The sequence below is a fragment of the Coregonus lavaretus genome (genome assembly GCF_964263955.1).
Source record: "Coregonus lavaretus genome assembly, chromosome: 31".
In the NCBI taxonomy this organism is placed as follows: Eukaryota; Metazoa; Chordata; class Actinopteri; order Salmoniformes; family Salmonidae; genus Coregonus; species Coregonus lavaretus.
In genome coordinates, this window is record NC_140018.1 from 3,377,186 (window position 1) to 3,400,876 (window position 23,691).

Sequence of the window (23,691 nt, forward strand, 5' to 3'; positions counted from 1 at the left end):
ATGACACAGTGTCTATCTAGACCATATGACCCAGTGTCTATCTAGACCATATGACCCAGTGTCTATCTAGATCTATCTAGACCATATGACCCAGTGTCTATCTAGACCATGACACAGTATCTATCTAGACCATATGACCCAGTGTCTATCTAGACCATATGACACAGTGTCTATCTAGACCATATGACCCAGTATCTATCTAGACCATATGACCCAGTGTCTATCTAGATCAGCTGGGTTCAGGCCTTATCCGTAATATTTTTCTTTCCCAACCATCTGCATAATGTGGGGCTGTAGCCTCTATGTCTGAAACAAAAACGAGCTTTTTGGTCTTAAAAATATAGGGTTAGGTATAAGATAAGAAGTGTGTTTAAGGTTAGGGTTAAGTTTAAAATATGATTTTATTATTGCAGAACTGCCGGCTATCCGGCCCTCAGTAGGTCCTGCCCTCTACTGGCGACGGAAAGAACAGCAGCTAGAAATGGTAATTTATTACATGATAAATACTATTAACTCTTCAGATGGAATACAATATTTGTAAATATACAATAATATAAAAATGAGCATCTAAGTAAAATAAGGCTATTTCTAAATCCATAGTTCCAACAGGAAATCCTTAAAGTTATCATGCTTATCAAGTAGGGTCATAGTTACAGAAAACACTGTTCAAGTAGATGTATTAAATACTAAGACATAAGTAAATAACAACATTAGGTAACACTAAGTAAGGACTTACATTCATAAACTACTCTCTTACTGAGAATCTTAAGAGTATAGTATATTTTAGTGGGTTGACCTAATAGAGTCTTTCTTCCATTACTGAAAACTGGCGTGTGGAAAAATGACCTGAAAATAATTAAAAAAGACAAATGTAGACAAAACAACAATTTCATGATGACAGGTGTATCATCAGTATTTCTTTCCATTGAGAATTGATAACGTAACCTAACCAGATAAAAATCCTGAACATGTTACATGACTTGGTATGCGGTGAAGTCAGTGGTTTGAAGCATTGGTGTGCAGTGATGTCAGCGACAGTGCTTTTCCAGCATGACGTCAGTGGGGTTTACCCAGACGGTTTACAAAAGGACCAGGATGACGTCACCATCAGCACTTAGCTAGAATCTCCTGGCAGCTCTTGTACACTTTGACCAGGCAGTTCAGCCTCGGTTTTGAACTCTGAAAGAGGAATGAAAAGGTAGACTATAATCAGACAGGTGAATGTAGAGGTGAGAAGGTCTTCAGCACAGGGTTAAAACTACATCAGTTCCAAAGTTTTTATTTTATTCGTTTTTTCATGTGAAGCACATTGCATTGCTTTCCATGTCTGAAATGTGATGTATAAACTAAGCTTGATTTGATTTAGTTAAGATACAGACATGCATTTTAAACAGTATGTTAGATCAATAACGCTCCCTGAAGTTCACCTGAAACAGAGGGACCACGCTAGACACTGCATCTGGCTCTGAGGGATCCTTCAGGAGGATGCACAGGTAGTAGATGACTCTTTGCTGAAACAAATGGGTTGAGAAAAGTCATCACAGGCACATCACAAGATACTCTATAATAATATATACCATTTAGCAGACGCTTTTATCCAAAGCGACTTACAGTCATGCGTGCATACATTTTTGACTGTCCAGCCAATCATCAACGGTTAAGATAAATTATAGCAGGATCCATCTAGCTTCATCTGAACAAGATTCAGTCAACAACTTTAGTGATGATGAAATCAACTGTGAACATGTAGCTTCATTGGCTGGATGAAACAAATAGCTCAATATTCTTCTATTTCCTCACCATGTGAATAGCTTCATTGATTACTATGTCTTTGATCTTGCCCATCTCTATGAAGTCTGTCGACTCCCTGCCGGAGGCGTAGCTAGAGGACACCTGGACACCCAGGGAACCAATGATGAGCAGCGTCTCATGGTCCACCTTCACAAAGTGGATGTGAACCATCATACCGACCAGGGTGATGATTATGGCACTGGAGAGAACGGCTGTGTTCTGGAGAGAGAAGAAGAGATTGGCATTGAAGTAATCTCTGTCGCTAGACTCAAGGTGCTCCGCATACAGCGACTGTGAGAAGAGACTAGCATTGCACTGATTGACCTACAACAGGCACACAACAAAAAAGAAATACTTAGTTATAGGTGTAGGTTAAATTATTAAATGATTAATCTAGCTTAGTGGGTTACCAACACTGGCCCTAAAGCGCTATAGGGGCACGCTTTTGTTCTAGCCCAGCACTAACACACCTGATACATCTACACAACCCCTGATGAGCAGTTGGTTGAAACAGATGTGTTAAGTGTTGGGCAGGAACAAAAGCCTGTACACCCAGTAGCTTCCAGGAGCAGGATTGTTGCGCACTGACGCAGGTGCCAGTGGATATCTAGAGGGAGTTCCAAATGGCACCCTATACCCATTTGACCCTATTCCTTATATAGTGCACTACATTTCACGAGAACCCCATGGGCCATGGTGAAAAGGGTGCCATTTGGGACTCAAGCCAGCCCTAGTGTCCTTACCTCAGTGACGAAGAATATGATGTAGGCCGTTAGCCAGACAGCGCAAGTGTACACCATCACTCTGCCTATGGATACTTTAGCCGAGCTAACCGTGAACTCCCGGCAGAAACCCGAGTGCCTTTGACACTCCAGAGAGATGGCCTTGCCGTCGATGTCGGTGTAGGTTTCATCTTCCATACTGTACTGCTGGTCACCGTTCTGCATAAGATCTGGATTATTGGATATCAATAGCTGGAACTGGTGATGTCTAGCTAGCTATCTTCTAACTACTGTAGGCTAAATCTAACGTATTCAGTGAGTAGTCAGCTACTAGCTAGCTAACAATGTGGAGACTGAAAAAAAACCGAAACAATAATGAACATATTTTCATTCGCTGCTGGTTTACTTCAAAGCTAGCAAATAAATGAATCCGGAATGTACTTCCTCTCAGTATTGACTCTTAGTTGCAAAAAAAAACTAGGACAACATCGATGGGAAAAACCTCTGTTGACCTAACTGGCAAGCTACAAACTTTGAGGTGCATTGTGGGGAATGACATCGATTCAAAGCAACAACACTACGAGTATTACTACACTTCCCAGGATGCTTCGCGGTCTCTAACCTTTGACCTCTGGATGAAAACAAGCCGATCAGCTGATGAAACTGTGAACAACATCTAGCTGTTGGGCAGCGAAATTATCCTAGCTAACAAGATATAAAAAAAAAAATAACGGCATCTTTGTGATTGACACTGCATACCATGTTTGTCTATTAAAAGAGTATTGCGTTTTTTTGTGTGTAGAAGGTGAAGGAACTTTCTTAGGTTACGAAACAACTGGGCAAACTAGCTAGCTGCTTGTACTAGGCTACTAGCTAGGATAATCTTGTTGGCTTGATGGGGGTTGGCTCTTGAGAAATGGGTCGTTTCAGTTGATGTAGAGTAACTGACAAATATGTAAGTGTTTTCTTTTGATATCGGCGGATTTGTTGATGTTTTTGTACAGAGTTACCGTTGCCAATTTCTACTGTCAAATTTGCTTAGCCAACAACAACAGCTAAACAAACACTAGGCTATCTAACGTTAGCTAATAACAATGTTATTGCTGGTTGACAGCTATCGATTGCTTGCAGGTGGGGCTAGCTGTATGTCTGGACATGTATGCAGGAAATCGTTGTGATTGTTTTGCTGACAGACAGGCAGATCTGTAATTTAGTCATTTGATGACATATGGCTATGTCAAAGTGATCTGTCACAGTTCATTTTGAATATTGATCTGCTAAGTGTTTTGGGGAATATAGAAGAGGCACCACTACCATAAAGAAGAAAACATTTAAATATTCAACACCTTATATACTATAGCCATAAACCTATTCTACATCAGTTTGGTTTCGCAATCCTAGTGCAGTATTAGACTCTTCAGCCACAGTTCCTCAGGCACAGGTTATCGGCTTAAAAGCGCACTTGTTAGCAGCACCACACCGAGGGTGATTATTATGAGTGGTCAAGGTCCGTCAGTAGATAAGGGGATAAACACCATCCTGGTGTGTCAGGAGAGCTACGCCTGCGGCGGATCGGACGAGGCCGCGTTCGAATGCGACGAGTGCGGAAGCCTGCAGTGCGTCCGCTGCGAGTTCGAGCTCCATCGCCAGGAACGCATGAGGGACCATGACAGGGTCCGCATCGCCTCCGGACACGTTCCATTCTGTGACTCCTGTAAGAAGGACAACAGCGGCTGTGGGGTGAACGGGGGTAGGCTGAGGGCGGTGGTGCGCTGCCAGGGCTGTAAGATTAACCTCTGTCCGGACTGCCAGAAGCGGACCCACAGCGGAGTGAATAAGAGAAAGCACCCCGTGACCCCCTACCCTCCTCCGGTGAAAGCCCAGGATAGTAGCCTGGATGGAGGGGAGATGGAGGCCCTCAAAGCCAAACTGGAGAAGGTGTGCAGTTTCTTACTGGTGGATGAGAAGGAGGAGATTCAGGTGAGTGATGTATTGTGTGCATCCCAAATGGCACCCTATTCCCTATATAGTGTACTTATTTTGACCAGGCCCCATAGAGTCATAAACAGCCCTCTAACCGTAGACACTAATCACTAGGAACTTGTGTAGATCTGAAAAGATTGGATGATAGATATAAGCCAGTTTGCAATGGACAGGCTATCTGTATGAAACGCCAAGGAGAAATATCTGAAATAATTATCATTCGATTCGGATTGCAGGACTGCCGGCTGTCCAAGCAAATATTGGTTAAGAAGGCCAATAATAGTGTGAGTGCCAGTCTTTGTGCAATCATGCCAACTCCTTGTCACTCATTGACATGTCAATGAGCAATGGAGTTGGCAAGCGCACAAACAGATCTGGGACCAGGCTAGGCCGATACTCTGTCGGGTGAGGAAAGTACTTTTACCACAGACTGACCTCTGTTGTATTGAATCTCTAGTTGAAGGATGAGGAAGACTTTGTGCGCCGGCTGGACTGCAGGCCAGAGGAACTCCTCAAGGTGGTGTCTATATTTGGAAACACGGGGGAGGGGAAGTCCCACACCCTGAACCATACCTTCTTCCTGGGGCGGGAGGTGTTCCAGACGTCCCCCACCCAGGAGTCATGCACCGTGGGAGTCTGGGCTGCCATGGACCCCATCCACAGGGTGGTGGTGATCGACACAGAGGGACTGCTGGGGGCAGGTACGGTATTAAACATGTCTAATTGGGGCACAGGAGCTGGACAAATACACCGAGCAAAGCAGTGTGTGCTTATTTACTGCTGATGGGGGCTAGAAACAACAGCATGGCTTCGACTGACATCTGATTGGTCACAAAACCTTGTATCAAAATACTAGACTAGAGTATCACTTGTCTGTTGAGGGGAAAGCGGTGTGTCTGTTGAGGGGAAAAGCGGTGTGTCTGTTGAGGGGAAAGCTGTGTGTCTGTTGAGGGGAAAGCATTGTGTCTGTTGAGGGGAAAAGCGGTGTGTCTGTTGAGGTGAAAGCTGTGTGTCTGTTGAGGGGAAAGCTGTGTGTCTGTTGAGGGGAAAGCTGTGTGTCTGTTGAGGGGAAAGCGGTGTGTCTGTTGAGGGGAAAAGCGGTGTGTCTGTTGAGGTGAAAGCTGTGTGTCTGTTGAGGGGAAAGCTGTGTGTCTGTTGAGGGGAAAGCTGTGTGTCTGTTGAGGGGAAAGCGGTGTGTCTGTTGAGGGGAAAGCTGTGTGTCTGTTGAGGGGAAAGCATTGTGTCTGTTGAGGGGAAAAGCGGTGTGTCTGTTGAGGTGAAAGCTGTGTGTCTGTTGAGGGGAAAGCTGTGTGTCTGTTGAGGGGAAAGCTGTGTGTCTGTTGAGGGGAAAGCGGTGTGTCTGTTGAGGGGAAAGCTGTGTGTCTGTTCAGGGGAAAGCGGTGTGTCTGTTGAGGGGAAAGCTGTGTGTCTGTTCAGGGGAAAGCGGTGTGTCTGTAGAGGGGAAAGCGGTGTGTCTGTTGAGGGGAAAGCTGTGTGTCTGTTGAGGGGAACGCAGTGTGTCTGTTCAGGGGAAAGCAGTGTGTCTGTTCAGGGGAAAGCAGTGTGTCTGTTCAGGGGAAAGCGGTGTGTCTGTTGAGGGGAAAGCTGTGTGTCTGTTCAGGGGAAAGCGGTGTGTCTGTTCAGGGGAAAGCGGTGTGTCTGTTGAGGGGAAAGCTGTGTGTCTGTTGAGGGGAAAGCTGTGTGTCTGTTGAGGGGAAAGCGGTGTGTCTGTTCAGGGGAAAGCAGTGTGTCTGTTGAGGGGAAAGCAGTGTGTCTGTTCAGGGGAAAGCTGTGTGTCTGTTGAGGGGAAAGCGGTGTGTCTGTTGAGGGGAAAGCGGTGTGTCTGTTCAGGGGAAAGCAGTGTGTCTGTTGAGGGGAAAGCAGTGTGTCTGTTGAGGGGAAAGCGGTGTGTCTGTTCAGGGGAAAGCAGTGTGTCTGTTGAGGGGAAAGCAGTGTGTCTGTTCAGGGGAAAGCTGTGTGTCTGTTGAGGGGAAAGCGGTGTGTCTGTTGAGGGGAAAGCTGTGTGTCTGTTGAGGGGAAAGCTGTGTGTCTGTTCAGGGGAAAGCTGTGTGTCTGTTGAGGGGAAAGCGGTGTGTCTGTTGAGGGGAAAGCAGTTTGTCTGTTGAGGGGAAAGCAGTGTGTCTGTTCAGGGGAAAGCTGTGTGTCTGTTCAGGGGAAAGCAGTGTGTCTGTTGAGGGGAAAGCGGTGTGTCTGTTGAGGGGAAAGCGGTGTGTCTGTTGAGGGGAAAGCAGTGTGTCTGTTGAGGGGAAAGTTGTGTGTCTGTTGAGGGGAAAGCGGTGTGTCTGTTCAGGGGAAAGCTGTGTGTCTGTTGAGGGGAAAGCGGTGTGTCTGTTGAGGGGAAAGTTGTGTGTCTGTTGAGGGGAAAGCGGTGTGTCTGTTCAGGGGAAAGCTGTGTGTCTGTTGAGGGGAAAGCGGTGTGTCTGTTGAGGGGAAAGCGGTGTGTCTGTTGAGGGGAAAGCTGTGTGTCTGTTGAGGGGAAAGCGGTGTGTCTGTTCAGGGGAAAGCTGTGTGTCTGTTGAGGGGAAAGCGGTGTGTCTGTTGAGGGGAAAGCGGTGTGTCTGTTGAGGGGAAAGCAGTTTGTCTGTTGAGGGGAAAGCAGTGTGTCTGTTCAGGGGAAAGCTGTGTGTCTGTTCAGGGGAAAGCAGTGTGTCTGTTGAGGGGAAAGCAGTTTGTCTGTTCAGGGGAAAGCTGTGTGTCTGTTGAGGGGAAAGCAGTGTGTCTGTTGAGGGGAAAGTTGTGTGTCTGTTGAGGGGAAAGCGGTGTGTCTGTTCAGGGGAAAGCTGTGTGTCTGTTGAGGGGAAAGCGGTGTGTCTGTTGAGGGGAAAGCTGTGTGTCTGTTGAGGGGAAAGCTGTGTGTCTGTTGAGGGGAAAGCGGTGTGTCTGTTGAGGGGAAAGCTGTGTGTCTGTTGAGGGGAAAGCTGTGTGTCTGTTGAGGGGAAAGCTGTGTGTCTGTTGAGGGGAAAGCTGTGTGTCTGTTGAGGGGAAAGCGGTGTGTCTGTTGAGGGGAAAGCCTAAAGGCCTTTGATTAAGATCACGTTGGGAGCACTAACCAGTCAGCAGACATCTGCTAACAATTCCCCTTCCTCTCTACTGTTTCCCACCTAGGATCCAATCAGGGCCAGCGTACCCGGCTGCTCCTCAAAGTCCTTGCCGTCTCCGACCTCGTCATCTACCGTACCCACGCCGACCGTCTCCACGAGGACATGTTCAGTTTCCTAGGTGACGCTTCGGAAGCCTATCTGAAGCACTTCACCAGGGAGCTGAAGGCCACCACGGCCCGGTGTGGCCTGGACGTCCCTCTGTCCACTCTGGGACCAGCTGTTATTATCTTCCATGAGACCGTCCACACCAAACTACTGGGATCAGGTAGGTGGTTCTGGTTGGCGTTTAGCCTGAGTGCCAGTCTGTTTGTGCTGTCATGCCAACTCCTTGTATGTCATGCCAATGGAGTTGGCAAAAGCACAAACAGATCTAGGACCAGGCAAGTCAGCACAATCAGTTATCAGTAAAGTTAGAATGGACCAGAACCATGTATACAGAGACAAACTGCAGGGATCAGGTTGGGGGTCAAGGGTCAGGGGCTGAGACAGAGACAAACTGCTGGGATCAGGTTGGGGGTCAAAGGTCAGGGGCTGAGACAGAGACAGAGACAAACTGCTGGGATCAGGTTGGGGGTCAAGGGTCAGGGGCTGAGACAGAGACAGAGACAAACTGCTGGGATCAGGTTGGGGTCAAAGGTCAGGGGCTGAGACAGAGACAGAGACAAACTGCAGGGATCAGGTTGGGGGTCAAGGGTCAGGGGCTGAGACAGAGACAAACTGCTGGGATCAGGTTGGGGGTCAAAGGTCAGGGGCAGAGACAGACAAACTGCTGGGATCAGGTTGGGGATCAGGGGCTGAGACAGAGACAAACTGCTGGGATCAGGTTGGGGATCAGGGGCTGAGACAGAGACAAACTGCTGGGATCAGGTTGGGGGTCAAAGGTCAGGGGCTGAGACAGAGACAAACTGCTGGGATCAGGTTGGGGGTCAAAGGTCAGGGGCTGAGACAGAGACAGAGACAAACTGCTGGGATCAGGTTGGGGATCAGGGGCTGAGACAGAGACAAACTGCTGGGATCAGGTTGGGGGTCAAAGGTCAGGGGCTGAGACAGAGACAGAGACAAACTGCTGGGATCAGGTTGGGGGTCAAGGGTCAGGGGCTGAGACAGAGACAGAGACAAACTGCTGGGATCAGGTTGGGGTCAAAGGTCAGGGGCTGAGACAGAGACAGAGACAAACTGCAGGGATCAGGTTGGGGGTCAAAGGTCAGGGGCTGAGACAGAGACAGAGACAAACTGCTGGGATCAGGTTGGGGGTCAAAGGTCAGGGGCTGAGACAGAGACAGAGACAAACTGCTGGGATCAGGTTGGGGGTCAAAGGTCAGGGGCTGAGACAGAGACAGAGACAAACTGCTGGGATCAGGTTGGGGGTCAGGGGCTGAGACAGAGATAGAGGCCGTAGCAGGATTGTCGTCAATTCAGTTTTCAGTTTAGAAAGTGGAAATAACTTGTCATAGCTTAGTGCATTCACCTCTACTTACAATCATCACTTTCTAACATCAAGACTGTCTTCCCCTCTTCTCTCTTCCTCATCCACCACTCTCTCTCTCTCTCTCCCCCTCTCTCCCCTACATCTCTCTCTCCCCCTCTCTCCTCTACATCTCTCTCCTCCCTCTCTCTCTCTCTCTCCCCCTCTCTCCTCTACATCTCTCTCTCCCTCTCTCTCCTCTACATCTCTCTCTGAAACGCCAAGGAGAAATATCTGAAATAATTATCATTCGATTCGGATTGCAGGACTGCCGGCTGTCCAAGCAAGGGCTATCCCCCTCTCTCCTCTACATCTCTCTCTCTCCCCCTCTCCTCTACATCTCTCTCCCCCTCTCTCCTCTACATCTCTCTCCCCCTCTCTCCTCTACATCTCTCTCCCACTCTCTCCTCTACATCTCTCTCCCACTCTCTCCTCTACATCTCTCTCCCCCTCTCTCCTCTACATCTCTCTCTCCCCCTCTCTCCTCTACATCTCTCCCCCCTCTCTCCTCTACATCTCTCTCCCCCTCTCTCCTCTACATCTCTCTCCCCCTCTCTCCTCTACATCTCTCTCTCCCCCTCTCTCCTCTACATCTCTCCCCCCTCTCTCCTCTACATCTCTCTCCCCCTCTCTCCTCTACATCTCTCTCCCCCTCTCTCCTCTACATCTCTCTCCCACTCTCTCCTCTACATCTCTCTCCCACTCTCTCCTCTACATCTCTCTCCCCCTCTCTCCTCTACATCTCTCTCTCCCCCTCTCTCCTCTACATCTCTCCCCCCTCTCTCCTCTACATCTCTCTCCCCCTCTCTCCTCTACATCTCTCTCCCCCTCTCTCCTCTACATCTCTCTCTCCCCCTCTCTCCTCTACATCTCTCCCCCCTCTCTCCTCTACATTTCTCTCTCTCCCCCTCCTCTTCATCTCTCTCTCCCCCTCTCTCCTCTTCATCTCTCTCCCCCCTCTCTCTCTACATTTCTCTCTCTCTCCCTCTCTCCTCTACATCTCTCTCTCCCCCTCTCTCCTCTTCATCTCTCTCTCCCCCCTCTCTCCTCTTCATCTCTCTCTCTCCCTCTCTCCTCTTCATCTCTCTCTCTCCCTCTCTCCTCTACATTTCTCTCTCTCTCTCTCTCCCTCTCTCCTCTTCATCTCTCTCTCTCCCTCTCTCCTCTACATTTCTCTCTCTCTCTCTCTCCCTCTCTCATCTACATCTCTCTCTCTCCCCCTCTCTCCAGACAAGCCATCAGAGTCTGCAGAGCGTCTGCTCCAGGAGCGTTTCAGGAAGCTGGGTCTGTTTCCCGAGGCCTTCAGCTCCATCCAGTACCGCGGGACTCGAACCTACAACCCCCCGACAGATTTCAGTGGTCTGCTGCGGAGCCTGGAGCAACAGCTAGACAACACCACCACCCGCTCACCACGCTCCGCCAGCGTCATATACAGGGCCCTGCAGGTTGGTGTCAGCGTCATATACAGGGCCCTGCAGGTTGGTGTCAGCATTATATACAGGGCCCTGCAGGTTGGTGTCAGCGTTATATACAGGGCCCTGCAGGTTGGTGTCAGCATTATATACAGGGCCCTGCAGGTTGGTGTCAGCGTTATATACAGGGCCCTGCAGGTTGGTGTCAGCGTTATATACAGGGTCCTGCAGGTTGGTGTCAGCGTTATATACAGGGCCTTGCAGGTTGGTGTCAGCATTATATACAGGGCCCTGCAGGTTGGTGTCAGCGTTATATACAGGGCCCTGCAGGTTGGTGTCAGCGTTATATACAGGGCCCTGCAGGTTGGTGTCAGCGTCATATACAGGGCCCTGCAGGTTGGTGTCAGCGTTATATACAGGGCCCTGCAGGTTGGTGTCAGCGTTATATACAGGGCCCTGCAGGTTGGTGTCAGCGTTATATACAGGGCCCTGCAGGTTGGTGTCAGCGTTATATACAGGGCCCTGCAGGTTGGTGTCAGCGTTATATACAGGGCCCTGCAGGTTGGTGTCAGCGTTATATACAGGGCCCTGCAGGTTGGTGTCAGCGTTATATACAGGGCCCTGCAGGTTGGTGTCAGCGTTATATACAGGGCCCTGCAGGTTGGTGTCAGCGTTATATACAGGGCCCTGCAGGTTGGTGTCAGCGTTATATACAGGGCCCTGCAGGTTGGTGTCAGCGTTATATACAGGGCCCTGCAGGTTGGTGTCAGCGTTATATACAGGGCCCTGCAGGTTGGTGTCAGCGTTATATACAGGGCCCTGCAGGTTGGTGTCAGCGTTATATACAGGGCCCTGCAGGTTGGTGTCAGCGTTATATACAGGGCCCTGCAGGTTGGTGTCAGCGTTATATACAGGGCCCTGCAGGTTGGTGTCAGCGTTATATACAGGGCCATGCAGGTTGGTGTCAGCGTTATATACAGGGCCCTGCAGGTTGGTGTCAGCGTTATATACAGGGCCCTGCAGGTTGGTGTCAGCGTTATATACAGGGCCCTGCAGGTTGGTGTCAGCGTTATATACAGGGCCCTGCAGGTTGGTGTCAGCGTTATATACAGGGCCCTGCAGGTTGGTGTGTGTGTGTCTCTGTGTGTGTGTGTGTGTGTGTGTGTGTGTGTAAACAATTCATGAACCTGTCAACACCTGTTGCAAAGCTCTCGCTTTCTCTCTCTCTCTCTCTCTCCCTCCCTACTCTCTCCCCCCCACCTCTCTTCCTCCCTCCCTCCCTCTCTCCCCTCTAGGCCCTGAGTGAACGTTTCAGTGGGGATATCCCAGAAGAGCACCTGGCCAGTAACTCTTTCTTCCCTGATGAGTACTTCACCTGCTCCTCTATCTGTCTCAGCTGTGGGTGTGTATCTGACCGTGCCTCCATCTGTGTCCTCTGTTTCCAGTTCTGCTTTCTATTACAGTTCAATATTGACCTTTTTGTGTTATAATTGACATTGTAAATTAGCCTTAGCTGTGTAATGGCTCACTCTAACTCCACTCAGTTTACACTAATGCTTTCTATTATTGGTATTTTGTTATTACATGGTTAATGTGTATTACTTTGGAGTTGCATAGTTATTACATATCGGTAGTAATTACCTGATTATTACACTAAATAGCATCTCAAACAGGTTTGAACAATAATATCCTAGTTTTCTACGTAAGTCTTCAGCCGTAATGATTCTCTGCCTTCCTGTCAGGTCTGGCACAGTGATAACGTAGTAATTAAACACTGGCTGTAAGAACAGCACAGTGATAACGTAGTAATTAAACACTGGCTGTAAGAACAGCACAGTGATAACGTAGTAATTAAACACTGGCTGTAAGAACAGCACAGTGATAACGTAGTAATTAAACACTGGCTGTAAGAACAGCACAGTGATAACGTACAGTGAGGGGAAAAAAGTATTTGATCCCCTGCTGATCTTGTACGTTTGCCCACTGACGAAGACATGATCAGTCTTTAATTTTAATGGTAGGTTTATTTGAACAGTGAGAGACAGAATAACAACAACAAAATCTAGAAAAACACATGTCAAAAATGTCATAAATTGATTTGCATTTCAATGAGGGAAATAAGTATTTGACCCCCTCTCAATCAGAAAAATGTCTGGCTCCCAGGTGTCTTTTATGCAGGTAACGAGCTGAGATTAGGAGCACACTCTTAAAGGGAGTGCTCCTAATCTCAGTTTGTTACCTGTATAAAAGACACCTGTCCACAGAAGCAATCAATCAATCAGATTCCAAACTCTCCACCATGGCCAAGACCAAAGAGCTCTCCAAGGATGTCAGGGACAAGATTGTAGACCTACACAAGGCTGGAATGGGCTACAAGACCATCGCCAAGCAGCTTGGTGAGAAGGTGACAACAGTTGGTGCGATTATTCGCAAATGGAAGAAACACAAAATAACTGTCAATCTCCCTCGGCCTTGGGCTCCATGCAAGATCTCACCTCATGGAGTTGCAATGCTCATGAGAATGGTGAGGAATCAGCCCAGAACTACATGGGAGGATCTTGTCAATGATCTCAAGGCAGCTGGGACCATAGTCACCAATTGGTAACACACTACGCCGTGAAGGACTGAAATCCTGCAGCGCCCGCAAGGTCCCCCTGCTCAAGAAAGCACATATACAGGGCCGTCTGAAGTTTGCCAATGAACATCTGAATGATTCAGAGGAGAACTGGGTGAAAGTGTTGTCGTCAGATGTGACCAAAATCGAGCTCTTTGCCATCAACTCAACTCGCCGTGTTTGGAGGAGGTGGAATGCTGCCTATGACCCCAAGAACACCATCCCCACCGTCAAACATGGAGGTGGAAACATTATGCTTTGGGGCTGTTTTTCTGCTAAGGGGACAGGACAACTTCACCGCATCAAAGGGACGATGGACGGGGCAATGTACCGTCAAATCTTGGGTGAGAACCTCCTTCCCTCAGCGAGGGCATTGAAAATGGGTTGTGGATGGGTATTCCAGCATGACTAAGACCCAAAACACACGGCCAAGGCAACAAAGGAGTGGCTCAAGAAGAAGCACATTAAGGCCCTGGAGTGGCCTAGCCAGTCTCCAGACCTTAATCCCATACAAAATCTGTGGAGGGAGCTGAAGGTTCAAGTTGCCAAACGTCAGCCTCGAAACCTTAATGACTTGGAGAAGCTCTGCAAAGAGAAGTGGGACAAAATCCGTCCTGAGATGTGTGCAAGTGCAAACCTGGTGGCCAACTACAAGAAACGTCTGACCACTGTGATTGCCAACAAGGGTTTTGCCACCAAGTACTAAGTCATGTTTTGCAGAGGGGTCAAATACTTATTTCCCTCATTAAAATGCAAATCAATTTATAACATTTTTGACATGCGTTTTTCTGGATTTTGTTGTTGTTATTCTGTCTCTCAATGTTCAAATAAACCTACCATTAAAACGATAGACTGATCATGTCTTTGTCAGTGGGCAAACGTACAAAATCAGCAGGGGATCAAATCCTTTTTTCCCTCACTGTAGTAATGAACCACTGTGTACCAACCCTCTTCCTGTCAGGTCTGGCTGTAAGAACAGTATGAACCATCTGAAGGAGGAAGTGGACCACGAGGCTAAACACCGCTGTCACTACTCTGCTCAGAATGACAACCGTATCTACACTTGTAAGGTAGGAACACACACGTACACACACACACACACACACACACACACACACACACACACACACATACACATACATACACACATACATACACACACACTCTCTCACACACACACATACATACACACACACTCTCTCACACACACACACACACGCGCACACACACGTTAGTTAGTCTTCTGAACTGAATGTCTGTACTCCGCTCCTCAGGCGTGCTATGAGGGAGGGAAGGAGGTGATTGTGGTTCCCAAGACGACAGCCTCCTCTGACTCTCCCTGGTTTGGTCTGGCCATCTACGCCTGGTCAGGGTGAGTACTGGTCTATCAGAAAGTAGTGCACTACATAGGGAATAGGGTGCCATTTGGGACGCATCCCTGGTCTGGTCCTTCAGAATGAAGGGAGGAAGCTATTTAGTCTGTATCATCGTATGAAAGGCTGTGGAATAAAGGAGAATAATGATACAATCACCTTTAAGAGGTTTGAGACCAACAGGTAGAAGCTGTTTAAACGCTATCTGCTGTCACTGGCCGAACTGTAGTGTGGTTCGCTTGTATGTGAAGTAGTGGTGTTGTTGTTTACAGGTATGTGATAGAGTGAACTGAAGTAGTGGTGTTGTTGTTTACAGGTATGTGATAGAGTGAACTGAAGTAGTGGTGTTGTTGTTTACAGGTATGTGATAGAGTGAACTGAAGTAGTGGTGTTGTTGTTTACAGGTATGTGATAGAGTGAACTGAAGTAGTGGTGTTGTTGTTGTTTACAGGTATGTGATAGAGTGAACTGAAGTAGTGGTGTTGTTGTTGTTTACAGGTATGTGATAGAGTGAACTGAAGTAGTGGTGTTGTTGTTTACAGGTATGTGATAGAGTGAACTGAAGTAGTGGTGTTGTTGTTTACAGGTATGTGATAGAGTGAACTGAAGTAGTGTTGTTGTTGTTTACAGGTATGTGATAGAGTGAACTAAAGTGGTGTTGTTGTTTACAGGTATGTGATAGAGTGAACTGAAGTAGTGGTGTTGTTGTTGTTTACAGGTATGTGATAGAGTGAACTGAAGTAGTGGTGTTGTTGTTGTTTACAGGTATGTGATAGAGTGAACTGAAGTAGTGGTGTTGTTTACAGGTATGTGATAGAGTGAACTGAAGTAGTGGTGTTGTTGTTGTTTACAGGTATGTGATAGAGTGAACTAAAGTGGTGTTGTTGTTTACAGGTATGTGATAGAGTGAACTGAAGTAGTGTTGTTGTTGTTTACAGGTATGTGATAGAGTGAACTGAAGTAGTGTTGTTGTTGTTTACAGGTATGTGATAGAGTGAACTGAAGTAGTGTTGTTGTTGTTTACAGGTATGTGATAGAGTGAACTGAAGTAGTGGTGTTGTTGTTGTTTACAGGTATGTGATAGAGTGAACTGAAGTGTTGTTGTTGTTTACAGGTATGTGATAGAGTGAACTGAAGTAGTGGTGTTGTTGTTTACAGGTATGTGATAGAGTGAACTGAAGTAGTGGTGTTGTTGTTGTTTACAGGTATGTGATAGAGTGAACTGAAGTAGTGGTGTTGTTGTTGTTTACAGGTATGTGATAGAGTGAACTGAAGTAGTGGTGTTGTTGTTGTTTACAGGTATGTGATAGAGTGAACTGAAGTAGTGGTGTTGTTGTTGTTTACATGTATGTGATAGAGTGAACTGAAGTAGTGTTGTTGTTTACAGGTATGTGATAGAGTGAACTGAAGTAGTGGTGTTGTTGTTGTTTACAGGTATGTGATAGAGTGAACTAAAGTGGTGTTGTTGTTTACAGGTATGTGATAGAGTTAACTGAAGTAGTGTTGTTGTTGTTTACAGGTATGTGATAGAGTGAACTGAAGTAGTGTTGTTGTTGTTTACAGGTATGTGATAGAGTGAACTGAAGTAGTGTTGTTGTTGTTTACAGGTATGTGATAGAGTGAACTGAAGTAGTGGTGTTGTTGTTGTTTACAGGTATGTGATAGAGTGAACTGAAGTGTTGTTGTTGTTTACAGGTATGTGATAGAGTGAACTGAAGTAGTGGTGTTGTTGTTTACAGGTATGTGATAGAGTGAACTGAAGTAGTGGTGTTGTTGTTGTTTACAGGTATGTGATAGAGTGAACTGAAGTGGTGGTGTTGTTGTTTACAGGTATGTGATAGAGTGAACTGAAGTAGTGGTGTTGTTGTTGTTTACAGGTATGTGATAGAGTGAACTGAAGTAGTGGTGTTGTTGTTTACAGGTATGTGATAGAGTGAACTGAAGTAGTGGTGTTGTTGTTGTTTACAGGTATGTGATAGAGTGAACTGAAGTAGTGGTGTTGTTGTTTACAGGTATGTGATAGAGTGAACTGAAGTAGTGGTGTTGTTGTTTACAGGTATGTGATAGAGTGAACTGAAGTAGTGGTGTTGTTGTTTACAGGTATGTGATAGAGTGAACTGAAGTAGTGGTGTTGTTGTTGTTTACAGGTATGTGATAGAGTGAACTGAAGTAGTGGTGTTGTTGTTGTTTACAGGTATGTGATAGAGTGAACTGAAGTGGTGGTGTTGTTGTTGTTTACAGGTATGTGATAGAGTGAACTGAAGTAGTGGTGTTGTTGTTTACAGGTATGTGATAGAGTGAACTGAAGTAGTGGTGGTGTTGTTTACAGGTATGTGATAGAGTGAACTGAAGTAGTGGTGTTGTTGTTTACAGGTATGTGATAGAGTGAACTGAAGTAGTGGTGTTGTTGTTTACAGGTATGTGATAGAGTGAACTGAAGTAGTGGTGTTGTTGTTTACAGGTATGTGATAGAGTGAACTGAAGTAGTGGTGTTGTTGTTGTTTACAGGTATGTGATAGAGTGAACTGAAGTAGTGGTGTTGTTGTTGTTTACAGGTATGTGATAGAGTGAACTGAAGTAGTGGTGTTGTTGTTTACAGGTATGTGATAGAGTGAACTGAAGTAGTGGTGTTGTTGTTTACAGGTATGTGATAGAGTGAACTGAAGTAGTGTTGTTGTTGTTTACAGGTATGTGATAGAGTGAACTGAAGTAGTGGTGGTGTTGTTTACAGGTATGTGATAGAGTGAACTGAAGTAGTGGTGTTGTTGTTGTTTACAGGTATGTGATAGAGTGAACTGAAGTAGTGGTGTTGTTGTTGTTTACAGGTATGTGATAGAGTGAACTGAAGTAGTGGTGTTGTTGTTGTTTACAGGTATGTGATAGAGTGAACTGAAGTAGTGGTGTTGTTTACAGGTATGTGATAGAGTGAACTGAAGTAGTGGTGTTGTTGTTGTTTACAGGTATGTGATAGAGTGAACTAAAGTGGTGTTGTTGTTTACAGGTATGTGATAGAGTGAACTGAAGTAGTGTTGTTGTTGTTTACAGGTATGTGATAGAGTGAACTGAAGTAGTGTTGTTGTTGTTTACAGGTATGTGATAGAGTGAACTGAAGTAGTGTTGTTGTTGTTTACAGGTATGTGATAGAGTGAACTGAAGTAGTGGTGTTGTTGTTGTTTACAGGTATGTGATAGAGTGAACTGAAGTGTTGTTGTTGTTTACAGGTATGTGATAGAGTGAACTGAAGTAGTGGTGTTGTTGTTTACAGGTATGTGATAGAGTGAACTGAAGTAGTGGTGTTGTTGTTGTTTACAGGTATGTGATAGAGTGAACTGAAGTAGTGGTGTTGTTGTTGTTTACAGGTATGTGATAGAGTGAACTGAAGTAGTGGTGTTGTTGTTGTTTACAGGTATGTGATAGAGTGAACTGAAGTAGTGGTGTTGTTGTTGTTTACATGTATGTGATAGAGTGAACTGAAGTAGTGTTGTTGTTTACAGGTATGTGATAGAGTGAACTGAAGTAGTGGTGTTGTTGTTGTTTACAGGTATGTGATAGAGTGAACTAAAGTGGTGTTGTTGTTTACAGGTATGTGATAGAGTGAACTGAAGTAGTGTTGTTGTTGTTTACAGGTATGTGATAGAGTGAACTGAAGTAGTGTTGTTGTTGTTTACAGGTATGTGATAGAGTGAACTGAAGTAGTGTTGTTGTTGTTTACAGGTATGTGATAGAGTGAACTGAAGTAGTGGTGTTGTTGTTGTTTACAGGTATGTGATAGAGTGAACTGAAGTGTTGTTGTTGTTTACAGGTATGTGATAGAGTGAACTGAAGTAGTGGTGTTGTTGTTTACAGGTATGTGATAGAGTGAACTGAAGTAGTGGTGTTGTTGTTGTTTACAGGTATGTGATAGAGTGAACTGAAGTGGTGGTGTTGTTGTTTACAGGTATGTGATAGAGTGAACTGAAGTAGTGGTGTTGTTGTTGTTTACAGGTATGTGATAGAGTGAACTGAAGTAGTGGTGTTGTTGTTTACAGGTATGTGATAGAGTGAACTGAAGTAGTGGTGTTGTTGTTTACAGGTATGTGATAGAGTGAACTGAAGTAGTGGTGTTGTTGTTTACAGGTATGTGATAGAGTGAACTGAAGTAGTGGTGTTGTTGTTGTTTACAGGTATGTGATAGAGTGAACTGAAGTAGTGGTGTTGTTGTTGTTTACAGGTATGTGATAGAGTGAACTGAAGTGGTGGTGTTGTTGTTGTTTACAGGTATGTGATAGAGTGAACTGAAGTAGTGGTGTTGTTGTTTACAGGTATGTGATAGAGTGAACTGAAGTAGTGGTGGTGTTGTTTACAGGTATGTGATAGAGTGAACTGAAGTGGTGGTGTTGTTGTTTACAGGTATGTGATAGAGTGAACTGAAGTGGTGGTGTTGTTGTTTACAGGTATGTGATAGAGTGAACTGAAGTGGTGGTGTTGTTGTTGTTTACAGGTATGTGATAGAGTGAACTGAAGTGGTGGTGTTGTTGTTTACAGGTATGTGATAGAGTGAACTGAAGTGGTGGTGTTGTTGTTTACAGGTATGTGATAGAGTGAACTGAAGTGGTGGTGTTGTTGTTTACAGGTATGTGATAGAGTGAACTGAAGTGGTGGTGTTGTTGTTTACAGGTATGTGATAGAGTGAACTGAAGTGGTGGTGTTGTTGTTGTTTACAGGTATGTGATAGAGTGAACTAAAGTAGTGGTGTTGTTGTTTACAGGTATGTGATAGAGTGAACTGAAGTGGTGTTGTTGTTGTTTACAGGTATGTGATAGAGTGAACTAAAGTAGTGGTGTTGTTGTTTACAGGTATGTGATAGAGTGAACTGAAGTGGTGGTGTTGTTGTTGTTTACAGGTACACTGGGGGGGAAAAGTATTTAGTCAGCCACCAATTGTGCAAGTTCTCCCACTTAAACAGATGAGAGAGGCCTGTAATTTTCATCATAGGTACACGTCAACTATGACAGACAAAATGCGAATGTTTTTTCCAGAAAATCACATTGTAGGATTTTTTATGAATTTATTTGCAAATTATGGTGGAAAATAAGTATTTGGTCAATAACAAAAGTTTCTCAATACTTTGTTATATACCCTTTGTTGGCAATGACACAGGTCAAACGTTTTCTGTAAGTCTTCACAAGGTTTTCACACACTGTTGCTGGTATTTTGGCCCATTCCTCCATGCAGATCTCCTCTAGAGCAGTGATGTTTTGGGGCTGTCGCTGGGCAACACGGACTTTCAACTCCCTCCAAAGATTTTCTATGGGGTGGAGATCTGGAGACTGGCTAGGCCACTCCAGGACCTTGAAATGTTTCTTACGAAGCCACTCCTTCGTTGCCCGGGCGGTGTGTTTGGGATCATTGTCATGCTGAAAGACCCAGCCACGTTTCATCTTCAATGCCCTTGCTGATGGAAGGAGGTTTTCACTCAACATCTCACGATACATGGCCCCATTCATTCTTTCCTTTACACGGATCAGTCGTCCTGGTCCCTTTGCAGAAAAACAGCCCCAAAGCATGGTGTTTCCACCCCCATGCTTCACAGTAGGTATGGTGTTCTTTGGATGCAACTCAGCATTCTTTGTCCTCCAAACACGACGAGTTGAGTTTTTACCAAAAAGTTGTATTTTGGTTTCATCTGACCATATGACATTCTCCCAATCCTCTTCTGGATCATCCAAATGCACTCTAGCAAACTTCAGACGGGCCTGGACATGTACTGGCTTAAGCAGGGGGACACGTCTGGCACTGCAGGATTTGAGTCCCTGGCGGCGTAGTGTGTTACTGATGGTAGGCTTTGTTACTTTGGTCCCAGCTCTCTGCAGGTCATTCACTAGGTCCCCCCGTGTGGTTCTGGGATTTTTGCTCACCGTTCTTGTGATCATTTTGACCCCACGGGGTGAGATCTTGCGTGGAGCCCCAGATCGAGGCAGATTATCAGTGGTCTTGTATGTCTTCCATTTCCTAATAATTGCTCCCACAGTTGATTTCTTCAAACCAAGCTGCTTACCTATTGCAGATTCAGTCTTCCCAGCCTGGTGCAGGTCTACAATTTTGTTTCTGGTGTCCTTTGACAGCTCTTTGGTCTTGACCATAGTGGAGTTTGGAGTGTGACTGTTTGAGGTTGTGGACAGGTATCTTTTTATACTGATAACAAGTTCAAACAGGTGCCATTAATACAGGTAATGAGTGGAGGACAGAGGAGCCTCTTAAAGAAGAAGTTACAGGTCTGTGAGAGCCAGAAATCTTGCTTGTTTGTAGGTGACCAAATACTTATTTTCCACCATAATTTGCAAATAAATTCATTAAAAATCCTACAATGTGATTTTCTGGATTTTTTTTCCTCAATTTGTCTGTCATAGTTGACGTGTACCTATGATTAATATTACAGGCCTCTCTCATCTTTTTAAGTGGGAGAACTTGCACAATTGGTGGCTGACTAAATTCTTTTTTCCCCCACTGTATGTGATAGAGTGAACTGAAGTAGTGGTGTTGTTGTTGTTTACAGGTATGTGATAGAGTGAACTGAAGTAGTGGTGTTGTTGTTGTTTACAGGTATGTGATAGAGTGAACTGAAGTGGTGGTGGTGTTGTTTACAGGTATGTGATAGAGTGAACTAAAGTAGTGGTGTTGTTGTTGTTTACAGGTATGTGATAGAGTGAACTAAAGTAGTGGTGTTGTTGTTTACAGGTATTTGATAGAGTGAACTGAAGTAGTGGTGTTGTTGTTGTTTACAGGTATGTGATAGAGTGAACTGAAGTAGTGGTGTTGTTGTTTACAGGTATGTGATAGAGTGTCCCAACTGTGGGGTGATCTACAGAAGCAGGCAGTACTGGTACGGGAACCAGGACCCAGTGGACACGGTGGTCAGGACTGAAATAAAACACATCTGGCCTGGGGTAAGAACAGGAGGAGCTAGGACTTCACATTGGTTAATCAAATCTCCCCATTCTTGCTAAATTGTGCATGCCTTCTCAAACAGCTACAACTGTATATGCATTCGCACATCAAGTCTTCTCTTGAGTTGGGCTCGTTCATGTCGTTTGTCTTTGCTTATTTGAGCTGTTCTTGCCATAATATGGACTTGGTCTTTTACCAAATAGGGCTATCTTCTGTATACCACCCCTACCTAGTCACAACACAACTGATTGGCTCAAACGCATTAAGAAGGAAATTAATTACACAAATTAACTTTTACAAAATTACTCTACTCCTGAGTGGCGCAGTGGTCTAAGGCACTGCATCGCAGTGCTAACTGTGCCACTAGAGATCCTGGTTCGAATCCAGGCTCTGTCGCAGCCGGCCGCGACCGGGAGACTCATGGGCGGCGCACAATTGGCCCAGCGTCGTCCAGGGTAGGGGAGGGAATGGCCGGCAGGGATGTAGCTCAGTTGATAGAGCATGGCGTTTGCAATGCCAGGGTTGTGGGTTCGATTCCCACGGGGGGCCAGTATTAAAAAAATGTATTCACTAACCCTAAGTCGCTCTGGATAAGAGCGTCTGCTAAATGACTAAAATGTAAAATGTAAATGTAAGAGGGCACACCTGTTAATTGAAATGCATTCCAGGTGACTATCTCATGAAGCTGGTTGAGAGAATGCCAAGAGTGTGCAAAGCTGTAATCAAGGCAAAGGGTGGCTATTTGAAGAATCTCAAATAGAAAATATATTTTGATTTGTTTAACACTTTTTCGGTTACTACATTATTCCATATGTATTATTTCATAGTTTTGATGTCTTCACTATTATTCTACAATGTGAATTTTTTTACACAAATAAAGAAAAACCCTTGAATGAGTAGGTGTGTCCAAACGTTTGACTGGTAGTGTAGATAGCAATAAAAGCAGTACCATAGAGGCACAGAATATGTTAGAGGAAAAACAAAAAGAAATGGAGGAACTTATTCAAGAAAGATCAAGTGTAATATATTATAAAAATTAAGCGAACTGGATGGGATATCAAGAAAAATGCACCATTAAAAAAACACAAAAAATCTTCAATGTAGAAATGCTACCAAAAATAATTGACTGACACTTGTTAGAGAAATGAGTCACCCATAATTCACCTAAATATATTTTGAAAGAGGAAGCAAAGAACTTTAAGCATATGCTTTCATTTCAGTCTCCTCCATCTTCACTAGCCGAAGTTAATTGTAAGGATTTTTTGCCTATTAATAATGTACAATTAACAGCTGTACAGAAAGACTCATGTGAAGGCCAAATTACAGAGGAGGATCTTCTTGATGCAATTAAAGCCTTTAAGTCCGGGGAAACTCCAGGGCTGGATTGTATACCAGTCGAGGTATACCAAACCTTTTTTGATGTACTCAGAGGACCGTTATTAGCATGTTTTAACCACTCCTATAAAAATTGTAGATTATCAGATACCCAACAAGAAGGTCTGATTTCATTATTACTGAAACAGGACCCAAGTGGTAAATATAAAAATCCAGTCCATAAAATAAAAATTGGAGGCCCCTTAGACTTCAGTGTTGTGATGCAAAAATTCTAGCAAAGTTCATAGCGCATAGAATTGAAAAGGTATTGTCGGATATTATTCATCCATTTCAGACAGGTTTTTTACATGGAAGATACTTTGGAAATAATATAAGACAAGTACTGAAACAATAGAACACTATGAAAAATCTGGGAAACCAGGCCTGGTATTCATAGTTGACCTTTAAAAGGCTTTTGATAAAGTATGACTGGAATTTATATATAAATGCCTGGAATGTTTCATTTTTTGAGAGTCTCTTATACAATGGGGTAAAGTTATGTAGAGTAACCCTAGGTGTAAAATAGTAAATAATGGCTACTTCTCAGAAAGTTTTAAACTGTCAAGAGGAGTAAAACAAGGTTGTCCACTATCGGCATATCTATTTATTATGACCATTGAAATGTTAGCTATTAAAATCAGATCCAACAATGATATCAAGGGCCTAGAAATCCAGGGCTTAAAAACAAAGGTGTCATTGTATGCTGATGATCCATGTTTTCTTTTTAAATCAACAATTTGGATCCCTCCACAGCCTCATAGATGATCCAGATAGTTTTTTCTAACCAAATTATGATAAGTGTACTGTATTACGTATTGGATCACTAAACAATACAACTTTTACATTACCGTGTAGTTTACCAATAAAATGGTCTGACAGTGATATGGACGTACTCATTATTAATATCC

At 44.8% G+C, this 23,691-nt stretch overlaps 2 protein-coding genes across 2 annotated transcripts in view; one reads left to right on the forward strand and one right to left on the reverse strand.

Moving 5' to 3' along the window:
- Positions 1-383: 383 nt before the first annotated feature.
- On the reverse strand, positions 384-3,053 carry LOC311106555 (phosphatidylinositol N-acetylglucosaminyltransferase subunit H-like). Its single transcript, XM_084148935.1, has 4 exons — positions 2,535-3,053; positions 1,801-2,010; positions 1,428-1,511; positions 384-1,179 (listed from the first exon to the last, which is right to left on the reverse strand). Exons 1-4 carry the CDS (start codon positions 2,736-2,738, stop codon positions 1,108-1,110), a joined length of 570 nt encoding a protein of 189 aa, XP_084005061.1. The 5' UTR covers positions 2,739-3,053; the 3' UTR covers positions 384-1,107.
- Positions 3,054-3,166: 113 nt separating this feature from the next.
- Positions 3,167-23,691, forward strand: part of LOC311106990 (zinc finger FYVE domain-containing protein 1-like) — a 31,918-nt gene continuing 11,393 nt past the window's right edge. Inside the window, exons 1-8 of the mRNA XM_084149415.1 lie at positions 3,167-4,493; positions 4,954-5,197; positions 7,623-7,883; positions 10,314-10,528; positions 11,791-11,897; positions 14,071-14,179; positions 14,384-14,481; positions 21,291-21,408. Of these exons, the coding sequence (XP_084005541.1) occupies positions 4,008-4,493; positions 4,954-5,197; positions 7,623-7,883; positions 10,314-10,528; positions 11,791-11,897; positions 14,071-14,179; positions 14,384-14,481; positions 21,291-21,408 (1,638 nt within the window). The 5' untranslated portion in view covers positions 3,167-4,007. The remainder of the gene's footprint in view (positions 4,494-4,953; positions 5,198-7,622; positions 7,884-10,313; positions 10,529-11,790; positions 11,898-14,070; positions 14,180-14,383; positions 14,482-21,290; positions 21,409-23,691) is intronic.

Coding starts and splice junctions, on each gene's coding strand:
- LOC311106555 (XM_084148935.1), bottom strand. CDS start 2,738: ATGCAGAACGGTGACCAGCAGTACAGTATGGAAGATGAAACCTACACC. Junction 1,512..1,800: donor TCAATGAAGCTATTCACATG/GTGAGGAAATAG, acceptor CATTTGTTTCAG/CAAAGAGTCATCTACTACCT. Junction 1,180..1,427: donor GCGTGGTCCCTCTGTTTCAG/GTGAACTTCAGG, acceptor TTCCTCTTTCAG/AGTTCAAAACCGAGGCTGAA.